Source organism: Antechinus flavipes, chromosome 3 (genome assembly GCF_016432865.1).
Source record: "Antechinus flavipes isolate AdamAnt ecotype Samford, QLD, Australia chromosome 3, AdamAnt_v2, whole genome shotgun sequence".
NCBI classification, from domain to species: domain Eukaryota; kingdom Metazoa; phylum Chordata; class Mammalia; order Dasyuromorphia; family Dasyuridae; genus Antechinus; species Antechinus flavipes.
In genome coordinates, this window is record NC_067400.1 from 591,408,763 (window position 1) to 591,430,326 (window position 21,564).

The following is a 21,564-nucleotide window of genomic DNA, read 5'->3' on the forward strand; positions in this document are numbered from 1 at the left end:
ATTCCTGCTTGCAACCTATTCTGTGGGCAATAAGCAATGAGACGGTCGGCAGCCTTGAATCCAGCCCACCCTTCGAGCCAAGCCTCCCCCCAGGAGGCGCGGGCGGACCCTTCCGCTAGATCAGCCGGGGGGCATTGCAGGGCGCATGAATGGGCACGCACACGCAGGGACGGGGACAGGGGTCGTTCGGTCCTCTCTGGGGGTCGGGGGAGAATTTCTACCTTGCGCGTTGTGATGGTTGTTCTCCATGATCGAGGAGTCGCAGCTGCCGCCGCCGCCGCCGCCGCCTCCACCACTGCTGCCGCCGCCGCCGCCGCCGCCGCCGCCGCCGCCGCTCAGCTCGGCCAGTCTCCGGTTGGTGGCTGTCAGCTCGGCTCGCAGGTTAGTCACCTCCTGGCTGGCGGACTGGATCGCCCCATCGATCCGGAGAGCCAGCTGCTTATTGTCTTCCATCATGCTCAGGATTTTGGCCTGGGGAGGAGAGAAGTGACAAAGAGCAGCATGATGCCCGACTGCACCGGGGGGCTCGGGGTGCAGAGCGCCCCGGCTCTACCTGTTGGCTCCCTCGCTGCCCCACTGGCTGCCCCCTTCCCCCTCCGCGCTGAGCCGCCGCGGCCGAACCGCCGGGCTCTCCAGCGCAGGAATGACAGGGGCTGCTGGAGCAGCGGCAGCCGGGGGAGGAGAAGGCTGAGGAGGAGGAGGAGGAGGAGAGAGGAGGAGGAGGAGAAAGGAGGAGGAGGAGGAGAGAGGAGGAGGAGAAAGAGGAGGAGCGGCGGCGGCGGCGGCGATAGCAAAGACCCAGGCGAGGGCTGCACGGAGAACGGGGACAAGCACACTTTAAATGGAGCCTACCATTTGCCCCGAGCTCCGGAGGGGTGTGTGAGTGGGGGGGCGCACTGCGCTCTCCGACCTCTGGGGCTCTGCACCTGGGGGACACACCCTCCTCAAGGCGGGGGCAGCCGCTTCAGCAGGAGCCAGAGGCCCCCGACTAGGAGGAGGCCGGAAGCAGCCTGGAAGAGCGGGAGAGTGTCTAGCCCGAAGCCGGGACACCACCCCCTCCTCGGGACTTGAGATTGTCCCCCTCCCCTCCCCGGCCCTCTCTCGGGGGGCAAATGAGTGCGGGGCACAGTTCCGAAGCTCTGCCTCCTCCGCTGGTCTAGGGCGCGCGGAGCAGCCAGAGCTCTACTCTGGAAAGCCGGCGGCTGGCACTAAAAGAGGAAGGTGGGGGCGGCGCGGGCCGGGGAGCACCAGGCAAGAGAACTAGGAGGGGGAAAGTGGAGCCGGGAAGAAGGAGGGGGAGCAGCTAGACCTGCGAGGGCTAGTGAGGGTAGCAACCCGCGTCCACCCCACCTTCGTCGAGATAACGCAAGCCTGCCTGGCTGGGTGGGGGGTGGGTGACTCCCCGTGGGCTGTGCTAGGTAAGGAAGGAGAGTTCCCGGTGGGTCAACTAGAACCGAGGCTGGCGGAGAACCTGGCAATAGCAAAGAATCAGACGCTTAAGTAGCTGATTTCTTAGCTCATCGGATGGTCTTTGAATGGATAGTTAAGACTGGCAGGTCCTGGTAGAGTCCAGGATTTGTGGCCTCAGTTTACCCAGCCGCTGTTCAAAAGAGCTCCAAATCCCCAAATCCTCGCAGGACAACCCTCTTCCCCGCATCCTTCAAACACATTTTATTTTCACATGCATTCTGGATGCCAGACCTTGTTACCATAGCAAACCTTATACTTTGCAAATAGAACAATTAAAACCAGCCAAATTCAGCCCGCGGCCAAGGAAACCCAATTTCCACCCAACCGAGTCTTTAGGACCCTTTAAAAGAAAGACTTGGTACTGCGATTAGATCTTTATGTATATATAACGCTACTTCTGACCTCCACTGTCTCCCTTTTCTAATATATTTCTCCGAGGAAAAGGAAACTTCCCTACGGGTCATTCGCCCCCTTGCTCCCAAATTTCCTATGGTTCTCCACTGCCTGGTGATATTCAGTTTTACATATCCTCAAAGTCTTTGACAATCGGCTGTCATCCTATCTTTCTATGCTGCTTCTCTGCCACACACTACGTTTTCTAACCAAATTGGATTCTATCCAAGCACCTGCCCTTGTAATTTCCCACCTACGGACCTTTCCTCACGTTGCTCTTTTTGCTTGGAGTGTTCTTCACTTGTTAAATTCCGACCATTGTTTAAAACCCAATGCAAATGTCACCCCCTCCAGGGAGTCTTCTCTCTTAATTCATGTAATCGGAGGACCACATAGTAGTTTTCAAATAACACTTTGTTTTGCATCTCTCAAATGCATTAAGTAAATAACTCGAGGAATCTTTCTTTTAATGAAGACTAAAATCTCTCTGGAATCTAGTAGCTAAACTTAGTAACCTAGTCCCCGGGAGATTCAATGACTGAGAGGAAGTTTAAGAGGTGGAATCTGAACCCATATTTTTCTGTCTCCAAATCCGGTTATCCAACCATTGTGTCACACGATACTTGTACATGCCACTTATGAATTGTTTTACATCTACCTACTTAGGTTTGTGTTTGATTGCTCTCTTAGATGGAAAATCCCAGGAAGAAAGGAAGAAAGGGACTATGTTTTGTGTCTCCTTCAGAGTCTAGCTTGTGATCTGTTTCTCTCTCTCTCTCTCTCTCTCTCTCTCTCTCTCTCTCTCTCTCTCTCTCTCTCTCTCTCTCTCTCTCTCTCTCTCTCTCTCTCTCCCCCCCTCCTCCTGTCCCTCTCCCTCCCTCTCTCCTTTCTTTTCTTCCTTCCTTCCTCCTTCTCTTTCTTCTTTCTCTCTCTATCTTTATGTCTCCTCTCCTTTCCTCTCCTCTACTTTCCTTTCATCTCCTTTCCTCTCCTCTTCTCTCCTCTCTTCTTTCTTCTCTCCCTCCCTCCTTCTCTCTCTTTCTTTTCTGTCTGTCTCTGTCTTTGTCTGTCTCTCTGTCCATCTCTCTTCTTCTCTTCTCTCTCTCCCTCCTTCCCTCTTCCCTTCCGTTTCCCCTCTCTCTTCTTTTCCCTGCATCCTCTTCACCCTCTCCAACATTTGTTCCTGGATTGCACACAACAATGATTCAGCCAGTTGCTTTCTGGCCACCACAAAAGGATCATATTTTGACTTGTTTTCTCACTAAAAGTGAGGGCATGGGGCAGCTAGATGGCGCAGTGGATAGAGAACCGGCCCTGAAGTCAGAAGGACCTGAGTTCAGATTTGACCTCAAACATTTAACACTTCCTGGCTGTGCGATCCTGGGCAAGTCACTTAAACCCAATTGCCTCGGAAAAAAAAAAAAAAAAAAGTGAGGTAATGAGACTATCAAAATAGGTGCATTTACAGGAAGGCAAAGCTGATTTTGGGGGAACACCTCTTAAAGCACCATATAATTGGGATGTTTATGGTAGCAAAAGGTAACACCAGAGTTACTCTTTGCAAAGTCGCTGGCCCATCTGGAGCCTGAATCACTAACCTTAACCTTTGGCTTTTTAGCATATTTTCAGACCAACTGAGCATTTTTAGAGCTCATATCTGTGTGTGAAAAAAAAAAAAAAACAACATCATTCAGTACCAAGAAATCCTGGAACTAAAGACATCAGACAAAAGTATTAAAGTAATATTTAAAAAAAAAAAAACATAAAACTTTCAATGTCTTCATAACTCAGATGTCTTAGGAGAATCCCTTTCTGTTTGTTTGGGGGTTTTTTTTTGCCTTTAAGGAAAAAGGCAGCTTTGTTTAGTGAAACTAAATGTCAAGTCAACAAGCATTTATTAAAGTCTTTGCAAACCTAATGAGTTAACACCTGTAAAATATTTTCCACAACTTCAAGAACTAAATAAATGCTAGCTATAATAATAATTATTATTAGATTACTATGTGCCAGGCATTGTGCTTAGTGCTGGGGACACAAAGCAAGATAAAAAAAGTCCCTGTCTGTGTTTATATAATCAACAAGTAGACCAGGTGTTACTCATAATTCTCTACCGCCAGGTTGTTTCCATGAATAATATAACCAAACTTGAACTAGAGACCTCAATGCAAACTGCCAGGAAGAAATTAGGTGTGTAAGGTGGGAAGGAGAGGAAAGAAGCACATTTCTTTGGCTATTTTTCATTTAATTTTTTGTCTCCTCTTTTCCTAATTGGGACCAAAAAAAGTCAGAAAAGCTTTGGAAAAAATCAGAAAAATCACTGGGATATCTTGTTGAGCTTTTTTTTTTTTTTTTTTTTTTTTAATCTTTGGTGAGCAGAAAATCCTTTACATCCTGGAGTACCATCCTACATGTTCTTCAGATCCCACCTCTATGCCTTTGCAAAGGCTGTGCCCCATGCCTGAAATGAAGTCCTTCACTTTTTCCTAGACTCAGCTCCTAATCCTTTTCCTCTAGAAGCATTTCTTGATTCCTTTTGCAGAAGGAGTCTTAGCTTGTGTGTATGGGTGTGTGTGAGAGAGTTACAAGATACCCCACATATAGTCTCTCTAGAAAACCAGGCCAGTGTTTCAGGGTTTCAGAGTCTATTTTCCCCCAGCCTTTCATTGATGGAGTGGTCATTTAAAGCTTATTGGTAGCAGCTGAGCAATCAATTCCATCACTTTTGTTAGTCCTGGACAACTCAATTCATAGGACTATTTATCTAGACATTGTGAATTTCCTTTAAGATCAGCTAAAGTGCTACTTCCTCTAGGATGCCATTCATAGTCCCTCCAAATTCTAGCACCATTCCCACTAAGGCTATCTTCCATCTATTTTATTTATAACTTTTATATACCTCTATATGGACATCTTTCTTTGACATTAGATTGTAGGCTTCTTGAGGGCAGAAGTTGTTTTTGCTTTTTTTTTCTTTGTATCTCTAACCCTTTTTAAAGTACCTGGCACACTGCAAGTGCTTGGTAATTGAGTAAAAAGATCTTGGATTGCCTTTTCCTTTCCATTTCCTTAGATTTGCAGAAAAGAAATCATAAATTAATTGGTAAATTAATTGACTTGTCCAAGGTCACACATGTAAATAACTGAAGTAGGATTTGAGTCAATCTACCTGATCCCAAAGATTGTTTCACCCCCTACTGTACCAAAAAAAGAATTAAATTTATTGAGAACAGTAAGGTATCCTTTCCTTTTAGTCAGTTGTAGCAACAATCTCAGTTTCCACATCAACAACATGAAGATGAATTGGATTTAAGTGATGCTGCGAAAAGTCACCAGCCTTCCTCTCTCTTCCAGAGTCATTGAAGTTCAGTGGTTAGACAAAACTCAAGATCATTTGGAAATGACCCAGAATGCAGCGGGTAACTTTGACCTTTCTAAATTAGGTCTAAAACAGATCACAGTTTTTGTCTGAGGCAAAGCTCATTAAGTGACCAAGGGCTATCTTAGAACTGAGACAATTGATCCAATTTACCCATCAGTCTGAGAGGGGAAGACCCTTAGAAGACCTCAGGTGCCCTTAAGGATACAATGAAATAAAGATATTAGAAAAATGCTTTGCAAGGTTTAGCCATATTCTACATAGATATAAGGAAGTGATACAGTTTCTAGAGGAAACTTAAATATAAGAAGTCAGGTATAATAGGAAGAAGATTGCTATTAGGCATTATAGAATTATACCAAAGAGACAGAAAACAGGACAATAATTTGTCTTAAAATATCAATGCTAATTACTGGGAAGATTAAAAACTCACATCTATATGAATTAAGCACATAAGAGAATGCAAAGCAGTGGCAATCAGTGGGAAAATTTGGCATCTGAAGGCTCAGATAGCATTTAAAATAAAAATGCTAATTTGGGGGAAGATTAAAGAAATAAACCTCTATTCCTTAAACTTGGAAAGGACTAATCTCCCCATTTTACAGATGAAGAAACTGATTTGCCACCATAAAAATAGGTAAAGTGACATAAATACAAGCTACATCAATATTGAGGGAATGGAGAACAACATGGTAAAAGGAATGAAGGGGGGAAAATTTTATTCAGTTCTTACTTTGTAGCAGATGCTGTGGGATACCTATAGAAGTTCTTGCTCTCAGGCAACTTACATTCTAATTTCAAAGACAACACAAAAGAGAGGAGCAAGAGTTGGAAGAAAATGGTGGCAGAGAGTAAATGGCACAGAGGCTGAGTTTAGAAATGGTAGCAGCCTCGTGAGCCTGAGACCAGGAACAAATAGCGAGGTGTGCCAATGCACAATCAATTGTTAAATTTTCAGGGTAATCTTGTAGAACTTGGAAATCAGGGACAATTGTTTTGCTGATTGCATTGTTTTGTTGATTATTCAGACTTAAGAAAATGATGGAAAAAATGTCAGTATTGCAGACTAAACTTAAAAGTGTGCCACAAATGGGTACTGAGTTCACTTTTTTTTTTTTTCTGGAGCAATATACCCAAGGTAAAAGTTCATCCATCAGAATTCATTGAGCAATGATTTCAGGTTTTCCCGGAGCAATGATCCCACTGCCATTGGTTCTTTTTTTCTCTATTAGTCCAAGTGAGAATCCTAGAATCCTAGAATGTGAGAATTGGAATGACCCCCAAAATTCATCAATCCCAAGTCTCTTTAGTTTAACTGACCTAGGATGGGGATTCAACTAGGAATCAGGATGGAAGGGTGGTAGAATCTTAATGACCTTATTATTTATTGATAATAATGATAATTTCATTAATTAATAATAATTGTTTAAATAAACAGATGATAATGATAGTAATAATAATTAATATTTAAATGATCAGATCCAAAGAGTAATCACACATGTTTCAATGCAGATTGGAAGGAGGTTTCCCATGGGAGTGTCTCAGATCTGTCCTTAGATTTGCTGGTCCATTTTAAAAATCAATGTCTTGCATAAAGACATTGGATGATGGCATACTTGTCAATTGTGTAGATGACACAAACTTGGAAGATTAACTAAAAGATGAAAGAGAGAGGGTCCAAAGATATTTTCATATTTTCAAACAGATAGCCAAATCTAAGAAAATGATGCTCAAAGGGATAAAATCAAAATTTTATACTTGAGTTTGGAAAATTGACTTTACAAGTAAAAGACAACAGATTTTCTGAGGAAAAAAAATTGCGTGTTTTAGGGGAATGCAAGCCATAATAGAAATAGAGGGCATTTATATAGCACATTAAAATTTCAAAAACCTTAAGAGGTAGATACTGTCATTATTTGAATTTTACAGATGAGGAAACTGAGGCAGCTAGCGATTAAGTATCAGGAGGTCACACAATTAGGAACTATTTGAGACTAGATTTGAATTAAGATCTCCCTGACTTTAAGCCTAATGCTCCATGACATGTAAAAGAGCCAAAAAAAAGTTCACATTATTTGGGGTTCTATGAAGAGTCATGAATAGTGGAATGAATAGAGCAGTGAGCTTAGAATCAGGAATATTTATCTTTCTGAGTTCAAATCTGGCCTTCGATACTTAAAAGTAAGTGACTCTGAATAAGTCATTTACCCATATTTGATTCATTTTCCTTATATGTAAAATGAGCTGGAGAAGAAAATGACAAAAACCACTCCAGAAAACCCCAAATGGGGTCATAAAGAGATGGATATCATTGAAACTATTCAACAACAACAAATTTCATCATATTCTACCCTGACGAGACCATATTTTGCAATTGGTATTGAGTCTTTTTTTTTAAATAAAGTTGAGCTGATTATTATTTTTTTATAAAAACTTTTTTATTTTGAAAACATATGCATGGATAATTTTTCAACATTGACCCTTGCATAGTTTCATGTTCCAAATTTCCCCCTCCTTCCCCCTAACCCTGTCCCCTAAATGGCAAGCAATCCAATATATGTTACGGTATTGAGTCTTAACCACTCATTTGATAAGCTGGAGAGAGCCCAGAGGAGAACAGCAAGATGTTCATAGAACAACAGAACTTGATGAAGTATAATAGCTCATCCCTCAAAAGCATCTTCACTATCTACTACCCAACATCTGACAATCATATAGGTCCCATCAAGGAGAGGGAGGGAGTACCTAGTGTCCATGTCATATGAAGAACAATTGAAGAATAAGGGGACACTTAGCCTGAAGAATAAGAAGATATTTAATCTGAGGAAGGGAAACCTCAGCAGTGAAGTGAAAGCTAGCTTTAAGAAGATCTTAACTCTGGGCCCACTCACCATCCAAGATATCTAAAGTTAAATTTTAAAAGTCTTTGAACCTGAATGGGTGAAAAAAATTTTTTATTCCAATCAGATTGGTTTCCTTTATAAACCTCTGTGTTTTATTTTACATATTGAAAAAGGGAATTTTCAGGAGAGGTCTTTAGCAGACACTCCCTGAGGAGTGCAGAACATAAGAACGTTAAGAACCCCTGTTTTAAGTACTTGAAGAGCTATTACCTGGGAGACTGATTCAGAGGGCAGAGCTAGGAGCATCAGCAAATAGAAGGTTGGTTTAAGAAATATTTCCTAACAATTAGAGCTATCTAAAAGTGGAATAGGCTGCCCAGAAGGTAATAATTTTCCTCCTACTGGATGTGTTCAAATAAATACTGGAAGCCAGTTGTGTATTGTCCATATGAGCAGAGGCTTTGATTTTTACCTGTAAATTTCAAATGCCCAGCACAGTGCCTGGCACACCAGAGGGAGTGAATCAATGCTTGTTGAATGAAATCTGCCTAGCATAATTTCTTTACAATGCCTTTCCTCTATAAGCTTTTTTTCCAGTTGCCTCTTGAACATTTATCTCCATTTTCTCTGGTCAAGGTGTTTGTCCAAAGCCTTCAGGCTGGCACCGTGAATTTTCAGATACCAGGAAGGAACAAAACAAAAATTAAACAATCATGTCCAATGATATATTAATATGAAATTGAAATATATAAGAAGCTCTTGCAGGGAACAAATCCAAATCTTTTCTATTTGTTCCCACATCTCACTAAATGGAAAAAAAAATTAAAACAAACAAAAAGCAACCACTAGCCAAGAGGACCCAACATTATTTCTTCTTGAAAGATTGTTGGTTTCTTTTCTCCTCCTAGGAACTGGTTGTGAATGCTGCCTGACCCCTGCTCCTCCCCCACTCCCTACATACACAGATGGGTCCATAGGGAATAAGCCTCCTGTCTTTGCAGATGGATTCTGCTTATTTAAATTGTCACATGTGAAATCCTGGCCAATCTGGTAGATATATCTCTTGTACATTGACATGGTTTGTTTTCGTGGAGTGGTTTCAAACATGAGTTCCCAGGAGCCATCGTGGGGCTACCCAAGAGTGGCAAGAACTGAGACTCTGGGCTTACAAACAGGAGAAGAGAAAGGGGAGACAGAGAGCCCAAGATAGAGAAGGAAAGATAGGGTTGGCCATAAGACAGGATGGGCAGTCAAAACTCAACAGCTGCTGGAGTTTCTTGCATTTTCCCCTTCTTTTTGCCCCTGAGTGATAGACAAGTTCAAAAAGGGGCAACACACAAAAGTGGAGGGAAGGAGAGGGCGTCGGATGTAGAGAATCGGGTCAGAGTTTCATAGCGTCAAGCCCTCAACATGGAATCCAAACACAACTATTAGGATTAATGCAGTGACGGTGGAATTTAGCAAAGTGGGAAAGGGAACTAGATTTGGAAACTGGAGACCTGGAAGCTCAACAGCCATTTATTTATCTGATTATGGGCAAGTCACTTAGTTTCTTTATCTGTAAAATAAGAGGAAGAAGAGCTGATCCCTTAAATAGGGCTATGACAGTTAATGGATTATCTAGTTTGTGCCTCACAATAAGCCCTAAATGGCTGGATATAGGAATGAAAACTCATTTTACAGATGGGGAAACTAAGACTCAGGCCGTATGACTTGTCTGTGATCATGTTGCTAATAACATCCGAGACAGGGTTTGAAGTCGGGTTTTCCTGACTAGGCTATCTCCACTCTTAGTCTTTTGTTTTATAAATCCAAAAGGGATTTGTGTGTGTGTGTGTGTGTGTGTGAGTGTGTACATAAACAGACATGTTTCATAAATGTTCATGAATATACACACATGTATATATGTGCGTGAGTATATGAGTATACATACAAGTACAATACTGGCTTCAAATGCTAAGGATTGATTTATAAATTCAATCCAGAGACAAATGTCACAGGATCTTTGTTGTGGTTTAATATTTGACTCTCAAATCAGCAAAATCACCTTTATATTCCCGAACCACTGAGTCTGGGAACATGCACATATAAATGTATCTAAAAGGCCATGAAAATAGACCCTCAAGTCCAAATGCTAAAGGATAAATTTTTAGGGTTGCAGCCACAGGGTGAGCCAGAAATCCTTCCCCCATTCCATTCCTTTTTTTTTTTTTTTTTTTTTACTCTTCTCAGCTAATTGTAATGTTCAAAAATGTAAAAGAATAGTTTTGGGAACAGATGCAGAAAATAACACCTTGTCTCTCCATTGGTTTTTGCCCTAAAAACTCTGAGAAGCAGAGAATCTGATAAAGCATCACTAGCTAATGTTAGAGATCAACATTTTTTCTTTAAATAAAAGGAAAACTTGAAGGCCATTTTGCTCTTGGAGTCACAAGCAGACTTCATGGGAACTGGATCACTGGCTGGCACTTGTAAACACTATAAAGTAGAACAGGGCTTCTTAAACTTTTTTCTACTAGTGACCCTTTTCATCTGAGAAATTTTTATGTGACCTTGGATATATGGGTATATAAAATATATAAAGTATACAAATCAAACATTTACTCATAATAAATCATAATTTTGTGACCCCCATTCAGTTATGAGACCCCCACATGGGGTTGCAACCCCCAGTTTAAGAAGCTGAAAATTAGCCAGAGACACCCAATGTATATCATTAGCCTTGTTAATATATCATTAGTATTATTAGTATGTTCTTAACCATCAATGGTTCTATTTCTTTGTAATTCTAAGTTTGAGTTGCTTTCCATTTTCCCAATGTAGCTCTGGGCCTATCACAAAAACACCTATTCACAAAGTATTTGCTACTAAATGGTGGAACAACATAATCAACATCAATTGAACAACATAAAAACAACATAAAAAACAACATAAAATAGTCTCTTTGCTTCCCTTTGTCTTCCCAAATTAAATTACTTGGTGTAAGTGGAAAAAGCAATAAACATGGAACCAGAAGACCAGGGTTCAGTCCCCATTTATCTCCTTGGAATTTACACTTACTACCTCCTTGGAACTCAGTTTTCTCTTCTATAAAAGACAAAGATTGGTCTAGATGGCAATTAAGGTGTCAAATAGTGCTAAATATAGGACTTAGATTTCTGTGCGGAGGCAGGGGGCTAAACAAAGGATTACTTAGAAGCTACTTAGGTGGTAGTGGATAGAAGGCTAAGCCTTTGAGTTCAAATCCAGTTTCAGACATTTACTAACTGTGTGATTTAGGCAAATCACTTAACTTCTGCTCCCTCAGTTTCTGCAACTGTAAAATTGGGGGAGGGGGAGTGTAATAGCACCTATTTTCCAGGGTTGTTATAAGGATCACAAGAGATAATCTTTGTGAAGCATGCTGCAAAGCACCTGGCATTAATAAATGCGTATTTATTTCCTTCTTTCTAAGGTCTCTTTCAGCAGTAAAATTCTAGACACCTTGGAAGGAAAGACTGATTTGATTAGAGAATAAAGGGGTTAAAAGAGTTGATTTTTTTTTTTTTGTCCTTCTAAGTTAATAATAGTTTGGGCCCCAAGGACCTATTTGCAAAGTTGCTTTTTACAGCTGCCAAAGCCATAATTCATTGTTTTAAAATATTGCTATTCAGAATGAGAAGCCCAATGTCTTAGTGGATGGAATCAGGCTGGGAGGCAGGAAGGACTGGGGTCAATGGGGACTCTGACACCTGGTGTCTATGTGACCCTGGGCTAGTCCCTTAATCTCCCAGTATTCCAAGCAATCCTCTTTGATGAGAAGTTAATGGAGGTCAGGACTTTACCCCATACTCTAAAATAAATTAAAACCAAAAAAGAGACAATTTATTTCTTTTTTCCTAGGTATGATTAGGCTTTTCAGATGCATGATAGTAACTCTGGTTCTAAGCAAGTTGAATTGCTTTTTATTAATTTAAATATTAATATTATAAAGGCTTTAACAGCAGCTTGAAGTTATAAGATCGATCAGTCACCATTTACAAAGTTCCTGTTATGTACCTAGCGCTGGAAAGACCAAGACCATTGGGCAAATTTGACCAATATCAGACCTGTTAGGAACTTCCATTGCTTCTTTTCCATTTCCCATTTAAATTTTTCTTCTTTACTATTTTTACTATGCCACAAGTATCCCTTTTCCTGCTCCCTTTCATCCCCATAAGGGCCAATCTATTTCAAAGTTTGTAAAATCTATCCCAGAAACACTTCTTTACCATGTCCCCTTCTTTCTATTCAGAGAGTCTAGTTCAGAACCTTATCACCTCTCTCCTGGACTTTTATTATTAGCCACCTCATTAATCTGCCTCCTCTTTATTCTCTTCCTTGCAAAATCCATCCTCTGCACAACAGAGAAAATATTCTACCTAAAGCAATAAAATAACCATCTCACTCTTTCACTCAAAAACCTTCAATGGCTCCCTACTGCTTCCCCAATTAAGTATAAACTCCCCAGCCTAGCACTGCATATTTTAAAAAACTTCAGAATCCTTTAACACCCTTATTATATTATCTTTCATATGATCTAAAGCACAAACAAATCGGCCAATTTGTTGTCTCTCAACTCAGCATTCTGTTACTCGCCTTTACCTTTGGACAGGTCACGTTCCTTCACCTCTGCCTCCTAGAATTCCTTCAAGTCTCAGCTGAGGTGCCTCCTCCTTGAAGCTTCCTCAGCTGATCCTGCTACATAGCCCTCTCTGTCTTGATTTCTCTTGCATATGTATCTGTGTACCTGTTACCCATCTCCTTCAACAATGGGCAATTCTCTGTTTTTGCCTATAACCCCATTAGAATGTAAGGCCTTAGAAGGTAAGATCCTCGCAGGCAGGGATTTTCTTTTCCTTGTACCTCTTTCTCCCCCTCTCCCTGTACTTAGCACACTGCCTGGCCCTCAGCTAATTTAGCAGACACTACCTAAGGAGTGCAGAAGATAAGAACGTTTAAGAACCCCTGTTTTAAGTACTTGAAGAGCTATTACCTGGGAGACTGGTTCAGAGGGCAGAGCTAGGAGCATCAGCAAATAGAAGGTTGGTTTAAGAAATATTTCCTAACAATTAGAGCTATCTAAAAGTGGAATAGGCTGCCTTAATTAATAAGTGTTTGTTCATTTACTGACAGATGGATATATTTCCCTCATGTTTAGCTCTAGCGAGTGCTTAATCAGTGCTGGTTGTATGTAATCGCTCCTTTCCCCTACCAGTTTTTCAACTCCTTAAGTCACTTCTATTCCTCTTTGAGAGACAGCCTCCAAGGAAACAGAGACCAATTGCTTTCTACTCTGTAGTTCCAAATCTTTTTGCCCTGCCCCTTCCCCCACATATTGTGAGAGTTATGTGGAAGCCATACTCTGGAACATTATGTAACCCCACAGAGAAAATGCTGCAGAAAGCAGATCTTTCTTGGACACCATCCAATGTAGTGGAGATACTCATGTCCCAAAAGGACTCATTAGAAGAGGGTTCCAGACTTAAGGGGGATACACAGGCCATTACTCAGGGCACGGTAAGCATCAGTATTTACAATGGAACTAACTCTCTAGGGAACTAACCTTGCTTGGGCATATTGCCCCCTGAGTCAATATTGAACCCCGGGGGCTTCATAAGAAGGTAGGGGGCAATATTTATTAGCCAAATGAAACTGGCTATTCCATCAATCTTGGGGAAAAAAGACTCCACTTGCAGCTGATCCCCTTTGGATTCAGGTCCAATTGCATGCATAATTAGGGCACAGCTATTTTCTCCGAGAGTAGCTGAATCCTGACTGGAAAGGACCTTAGAGATCATTTAGTCTCATACCGTCCTTTTGCAGAGAAGAAAGGGAGATCCTGTGAGGTTGAGAGGCGGAATTTTTAAGGGGAACATCTGGATCAGAACCAAACTCTTTCTCTTACCACTTGTGCAACCATGAATATGACAATTCCTTTCTCTGAGCCTCATTTACCTCTTCTGTAAAATGAATATGTTAGTTGTGATGTTGATCTCTAGGGCCTTTTCTGGGCCTAGGATGTGACAGATGACATATTTCTCATTTCCCATACCTCTGAGGCTGAGCAGATTCACATTTTTAGGCTCATCTCGTCCAACATTTACAGACGAGCAAACTGAGACAGAGGGAGGTTAAGAGAGTTACTTAAGAAATCACCTAGTAAGTAAATGCAATGGGCAGGATTTGGACCAGATTTTTCTGCAGAAAATCCCATATTCAGTACATTATCCCATGGGGCCCTTTACTGAGAGAGTTTGTCCTAAATAGGTAGAGGACTGCTGACTTTACCAGAGACCAGTGCTCCTACCACAGACATCTAGCACAAGCCCCCCTTCCTCTCTATATCTAATCAATCAGTTCATCAAGAAGCATTTATTAAATGCCAACTGTGTACCAAGAATCGGAGATAGACAAAAGCGAGACAAGCCCTGCCCTGAAGTAGCTTACGTTTGTGAAAGGAAGCAACATGAAGACCCATAAACAGAAAAAGTATACAAAGAATTACAAGGTAATGGGGGTCTAGTGGAACACAGGAAGCTTCATATTGGAGGCAACACCTGCTGTGAGCATTAAAAGAGGTTCAGATTCTAAGATGCAGAGATGACCTTTGAGAAAGTTTATTGTTTTGGCTAACATATATATATATATATATATATATATATATATATATATATATATATGACAATCAATTTCTAGGTAGGTATTACATATATATGCCTACCAAGAAATTTATATATATATATGTATATATATATATATATATATACACATATATATGTATATATATTATATATGTTCATACACAATCTGAACATACATACATATAAGATTTGGGGATTCGTAATACATATTGTATAGTCCTCATATATGTACATACACATGTATACAAATATGTATGTGCATATATATTCAGGGAGTATGAATATATATATACACACACACACATGCCAATCTACCTATCCATTTATCTATCTTTCTTTTTCTTCCTCCTTCCTTCCCTCTCTCCCTCCCTCCCTCTCTCTCTTCTTTCTTTCTTTCTTTCTTTTTTCTTTCTTTTTTTTTTTTTTCCTTCCTTCTTCCTTTCTTCCTTCCTCCCTCCCTCTCTCCTTTTCTTCCTTCCTTCCTCCCTCCCTCCATTCTTCTCTCTTTCTTTCTTTCTTTCTTTCTTTTTTCCTTCCTTCTTTCCTTCCTTCCTCCCTCCCTCCCTCCCTCCCTCCCTCCCTCTCTCCTTTTCTTCCTTCCTTCCTTCCTTTCTTTTTTCTTTCTTTCTTTTTTCATTCTTTCTTTATTTCATTCTTTCTTTTTTCTTTCTCTTTTTTCTTTCTTTCCTTTTTCTTTCTTTCTTTTTCTTCCTTCCTTCCTTCCTTCCTTCCTTCCTTCCTTCCTTCCTTCCTTCCTTCCTTCCTTCCTTCCTTCCTTCCTTCCTTCCTTCCTTCCTTCCTTCCTTCCTTCCTTCCTTCCTTTCACTACATGACATGTATGGAAGTATATTTTGCACTAAAAAAAGTTGTCTGGGATACTGAGAGGCGAAGTGATTCATAGAACTTGAACTCAGGTCTTGTCAGTCTTCTGTCTGCACTCTCAGAATGTCTCTGAGAGAGTAGCACTTTTTGAAATAAAGTGAAATCCTATTATTGGTCATTTCCAACAACAAATAAAGTTTCATTGAAAAGTAGAGAAGAGGTTAGTCATGGTAGCATGAGTCTACAAGTTTTGTTAATTTTGGATCACTTGAGTTTGGGAGTTCTGAGCTTTGGGAAGCTGAAAGCTGAACATGGCTGTCTGCTCTATCTGACAATATGGCGAGGGCTAAGAGGATCATAATGAGGACCAGGCATCCAAGAATGAGCAAATACATCTTGGTTGGCTAAATAGAACAGGTTTAAATTCCACTGCCCATTATCAGTGGGGTTGGACCTATGACCAACAGCTGGATTTTCAGAATGGGTGAGATAGAGAAGCCCCACCTCAAAAAAAAAAATCACAAAGATTTAAGTCCTTCCCATCTTCTTGACCTTGCAGTACTCCTAGCATTCTGCTCTGCATCCCATCTATTCTGACAGCTTTCCTTTCTGCCTCCTTCACAGGGTCAGGGCTAGAGTTTAGATCAAGGCTGGTCCCTCACTCGACCTTGCAAATTCCTTCTAAGAGCACAAACAGAGATATCTGGGTCTGGGCTGTAAAAGAGCCATCCTCTATCAGAGAGATGAAATCATCCAAGGAAATAAAAAACAAGATTATCTGTTGGAAATTCAGAATGACCAAGCAGGGAAGAGGCAGCTAAAGGACACGGTTTCCCTCAGCTGTTGATATTTTACAGGGATGATGATAATACAGAACCAAGGAGCTATGACTGTAGCTTTCTAGAAGGTTTGTGAGTGCCCTAGTCATCTTGGGAGAATGAGGCAGACAAGATCTTTGTTCTCAGCATGGTCTTCTTTGGTAGCTGTTAAACCAGCTGAGTGCAGTCTCCAACATTTACTGACATGGACGGTATGCTAGTTCAGTTTGGAAACTTAAGTGGAAAATGATCAAAGTCATTTATCAGTGGTTGGGTGCTCATGGTCCCAACTCAGGTGTGTTTCTTAGCTGGCCAGATTCTATTATTAGTTCTTTTTTTGGATTGTTTTTTTAAATTCAGGGTCACAAATGTACAAACAAGTAAAACAAATGTATAAAGTTATTTTTAATTTTCCTTGAACTGTAGTTACCAAGAAAATAATAGTAGAGCTGGAGTTACAAGACCTGGGTTTAAATATTTAAATCCCAACTTTATAACTTATTACCTGTGTGACCTTGGGAAAGTTAGTTTCCTTTTCTGGGCCCCATAATAATGTCTTTTAATAATAATGATAATAGAGCATATTTATCAAACACTTTTAGGCTTGTAAATTGTTGGCCAAATATCATCTCATTTGTTCTTCACAACAAATCAATGTGGTTTGGGACTATTATTATCCTCTTTTTTTAAAAAAAAAACTATTATTATTCTCAATTTGTAGTTAAGGAAATTGAAGTTCAAAGATTTTGCCAAACAAGATGGTTGTACAACCAAGCGTACATCACAAGAAGGTCAAGATTAAAACAAAATAAGAGTAGGCTGCTACTCTGACCCAATAGTCATTGGTAGAACAAACAATATTTCATACCCATAATCCTTTCCTCTTTTTTTTTAAAAGGGATGGAGCAGAACCTATTAAGCTTCAGCTGAGGCCAAAAGGAATAGAGATAGCAATCAAGATCTCAAACAAATCAAAAACAAAAATACAACCGATCAAAAGGGATAAGCAGAGAAACTACATTTTCTACAAGGACAAGACAGTGAAATAACATCAAACCCATATACACCAAATTCCTGACTTCTTTAAGAAAGGAGGGAGGTGAATTTCATCATTTCTGTCTTGAGATTAAATTTTATCCACTACAATATTCATAGAAGAATTTTGTGTCAGTGAATAAATAGTCGATATCTATTTACTATGTGCCAGGCACTGTACTAAGTGCTGGAGATACAAAGAATGGCAAAGTTTCTGTTCCCCGGTAGCTCACAGATTAATGGGGGTGGCAGTGGCAGGCAGAGAACTTGCAAACAACGATTTATAGACAGGACAATTGAAAGATCATCAACAGAGGGAGGGCAACATATAAAAGCATCAATTGATAAGCAAAAGACTCCCATTTGCTAGGGGAATGGCCAGTACACTGTGTATGAATTTATGAATGTTATTATACCATGAGAAAGAGGAAGACAAAAGGAATTTAGAGAAACGCTGAATGTGGGAAGTAGAATGAGGAATATAATCTAGACAATGGCCACAGCAAGTATAAATGAGAATAATGAAAAAAAATGGACCCTGTGTGATTCTAATAACAAAACTTGCCCCGAGGAGGAGATGGAGAAATTCATATACTCCTTTTCCTTGGAGAGGTGGGGAGTTATGGGTATGCTGGATATATTAATGGGTGATGGATCAAGTACATAGTCCCACTTTCTCAGAAATCCTAGATCTGGAGTTGGAAAGAAACAAAATATTGAGAGTGAGAGTGATGATGAGGTCAGGAGAGCAAAGATGAGGTGCAAAGATTGTGGAGAATCACAATGATGCATTCTCCCTGCCAAAAGGCACTTTTATTAATGAATAAAGGTCTTGAAGAAAATTCACTTATGATTTTGTGCCATACTTTGGGAAGGGGTAACTTTTATAGCTAGAAAGAGGGGGGAGAAACAAGGTGAGTTGTTTTCACAAATGGTTGGAGAGATATTTTCTTTAAAGAATAAGATCAGGAAGAAGTAGGGAAGGATCATGGATACTTGAAAGACAAGTATCCATGATCCTTTTCTGTTTCCCAAACAAAATTTGAGAAATTGGGGAAAAACAAAGGGGAAATTAGGAGAAAAACAAAGTTTGGAAAATAAAGTAAAATTTGGAAAAACAAAATAATTTTGGGAAAAACAAAGTAAATTTGAGGGAACAATTTCAGAATGGATTAAGGAATTTTGGTTTTACATAGAGAGCATGCTGGCTTGAGTTTCCATCAAGGGTACACTGAATAGATTGGAAGAACTGAGTTCAAATCCTGTGTGTTGTTCAGTCATTTCAACCATGTCTAATTCTTTTTTACCTTATTTGCAGTTTTCTTGGCAAAGACATTGGAATAATTTGCCATTTCCTTCTTCCTCTTCTTCCTCTCATTTTACAGATGAGGAAAATGAGGCAACCATCCTGGACTTGTCCAGGATCACACAGTTAATAAGTGTTTGAGGACAGATTTGAATTCAGGAAGATGAGTCTTCCTGACTCCAAGGTCAGCACTCTATCTACAAATTCTAGTTTTACTACTTATTGTCTGAGTGAACTTGTATAAATCATTTCTCATATCTGAGCCTCAATGACCATGCCTTATTTAAAAAAAAAATCACACAGCTTTTGTTTATTCTGTTCTAAGTAAAGAACAAAGTTCTATTAAGATTTAAAACCTGAGATGGGGTAATTAATCACTAGTACTTGGGAGAAGGTTAGAAGAGAAGCTTGAATCTAGTCAATCTTGACTAAACTCATGGAATAGAGTTTAGTAGAAAGGAGTCTTGGAAAATAGAATTTCAGGGCTGGAGTAGATCTTAGAATAGAGAATATATGAACTTGGAGGTCCCTTGAAGTAGAGAATATCAAGACGGAGAATATCAGAGCTGGGGTAGCCCTCAGAATAGGGAGACAAAATTAGAATATAAAAAAGGATTGATCTAATCTTCCTTCTTAGGAATACAAGGAAGAAGCATCTTTAGTCTATATATAGTCTTAGGGATCTCTCGTCCAGAGCTTAGCACAGTGCCCACTGCAGAGTCAATCAGTGCTAATTAATTGACTGACACTCATTTCATCACTGGGAAGTTACCCGTTCCAAACCCATAATCTTTTTGGTTTCATCTTCCTCAGAGTTCCCCACCCCCTCTCCCCAGATACTGATCATTTTAACTGCTCCAAGAAATAAAAATGGTCCTACAGATAATTTTTATAGGTAATCCAGAAAAAAACTGCAAAGCCAATAGTAACAACTCAACTTTATGGACCACCTACATTTCTTTTTTTCTCCTCCCCAAGGACATCCAAATTGTTTTTATAGAAACATTCTCAATGTTACTCATACTTATTTTGTGATCTTTGTCTAAGCTCTTCTGAATGGAGAGCCTGAACCCCTGAATGGAAGTGACTAAGTTATATGTGGTCAGTGATGGAGTAAGGAGTCTAGTCTGTTATTCTGCCATCAGGGATTCAGTAGATCCATTTTTCAGTGGAACAATCCAAGTGAAGCAGAGATGGGGAGAGGCAGGGAACCTTTTCAGAAAACCCTCACATAAAGGACCATTATGTTTTCTAGTGGCACCCCACAATTATTGCCTCCATCTCTAAAAGAGCACATAAGGACAACCCTCCAGGTTTAGTGGAGTGATGAATGACAGAATTGAGCACTGGGGTATAATAACCATCTTTAGTGAAGGCAAAGACTGCATAGAAGAACCCTTTTCAGAGTATCAGCCTAATTTGGATCAATAAGTTGACAGTATGAACCATCTAGGGAACGCATAGTAAATTATGGTCTTAATCAAATCAAAGGATGGGATATTTTTTATGATTAAATATTTTTAAAGTTTGCTTTGGTATATAAAGTACTAGAATTTGAGGAATATGTGAGTTCAGATCCTATGTCTGGCACTGCTGTATGAGCTTGGACAAATACCATAACCTCCCTAAGCCCCAGTTTCTTTTTCTATAAATTGGAGATAATGATATCTACAATCCCAACTCCACGGGGTTGGAGTGAGATTCAGATGAGATAGAGTTCTTTATGAACTTTAAAGCATTGTTATAGATGTTCTAGTTGCCCTGGGCAAGTCACTTAACCCCAATTGCCTCAACAACAACAACAACAACAACAAAAATATATGAATAGATTATCCATACAAAAAATCCCATTCTGATAAGTGGGATACATGAACAACTGGACTTAAGATCATAGGATAATGACTTTAGACCTGAAATGGATTTTAGAAGTTATCTTGTGTAACCTACTCATTTATTTTTATTTATTTATTTATTTATTTTTTTGCTGAGGTAATTGGGGTAAAGTGACTTGCCCAGGATCACACAGCTAGGATTTGAATTCAGGTCCTTCTGACTTCAGGGCTAGTACTCTATCCACTGTGCCACTTACTTGTCCCTACTCATATACTTTTAAAATGAAAAAAAAGGGGGGGGCGGATCTTAAAGCCCTAATCCTCAGAAACCATGTTTTTCTTGGCTTTGAGGTTATAAAGTCCTCTCTCTTCCCTCTACCAACATATTTGGTCATCCCATTCTAGGGTTCACTATACATAGGCTGTGGGAAATCATGGAGGAAATATAATATGGAGGATACTGGACACTGAGGGGAACTTGAAAATAATTTGTAAAAGAAGGGAAGCTGCTTTATGTGGTAGCAAAGAAATGGAAATTGAGCAGATGCCCATCAACTGGGGAATGGCTAAATAAGTTATGATATATTATTATTATATAAATAATGAACAGACTGATTTTAGAAAAGCATGGAAAGATTTACATGAACTGATGCTGAATGAAGCAAGCAGAACCAGGAAAACATTGTACACAGCAAGATTGTGTATTGATCGTTTATGATAGACTTGGTTCTTCTCAGCAATTCTGTGATCCAAGACAACCCCAGTAAATTTTGAACAGAAAATATCATCTGTATTTATAGAGAGAGACCTATGGAGAATGAATGTGGATCAACTTACACTATTTTCATCTCTTTTTTCTTCTTATTTTCTCATAATTTCCCCCTTTTGTTTTGACTTTTCTCTTCCAACCTGACTCATGTGGAAATATATAAAAAATGAATGTACATATATAAACTTAAAATAAAATAAAATAAAGAAGGGGCGTTGGATTAGAAGATGACCCTTGA

The 21,564-nt window shown here is 39.9% G+C and overlaps 1 protein-coding gene across 1 annotated transcript in view; it reads right to left on the bottom strand.

The window, feature by feature from the left end:
* The window catches only part of KAZN (kazrin, periplakin interacting protein), a 1,462,370-nt gene that overhangs the window by 587,362 nt on the left and 853,444 nt on the right, over nucleotides 1–21,564 (bottom strand). Inside the window, exon 3 of the mRNA XM_051988503.1 lies at nucleotides 222–471. Within this exon, the coding sequence (XP_051844463.1) occupies nucleotides 222–471 (250 nt within the window). The remainder of the gene's footprint in view (nucleotides 1–221; nucleotides 472–21,564) is intronic.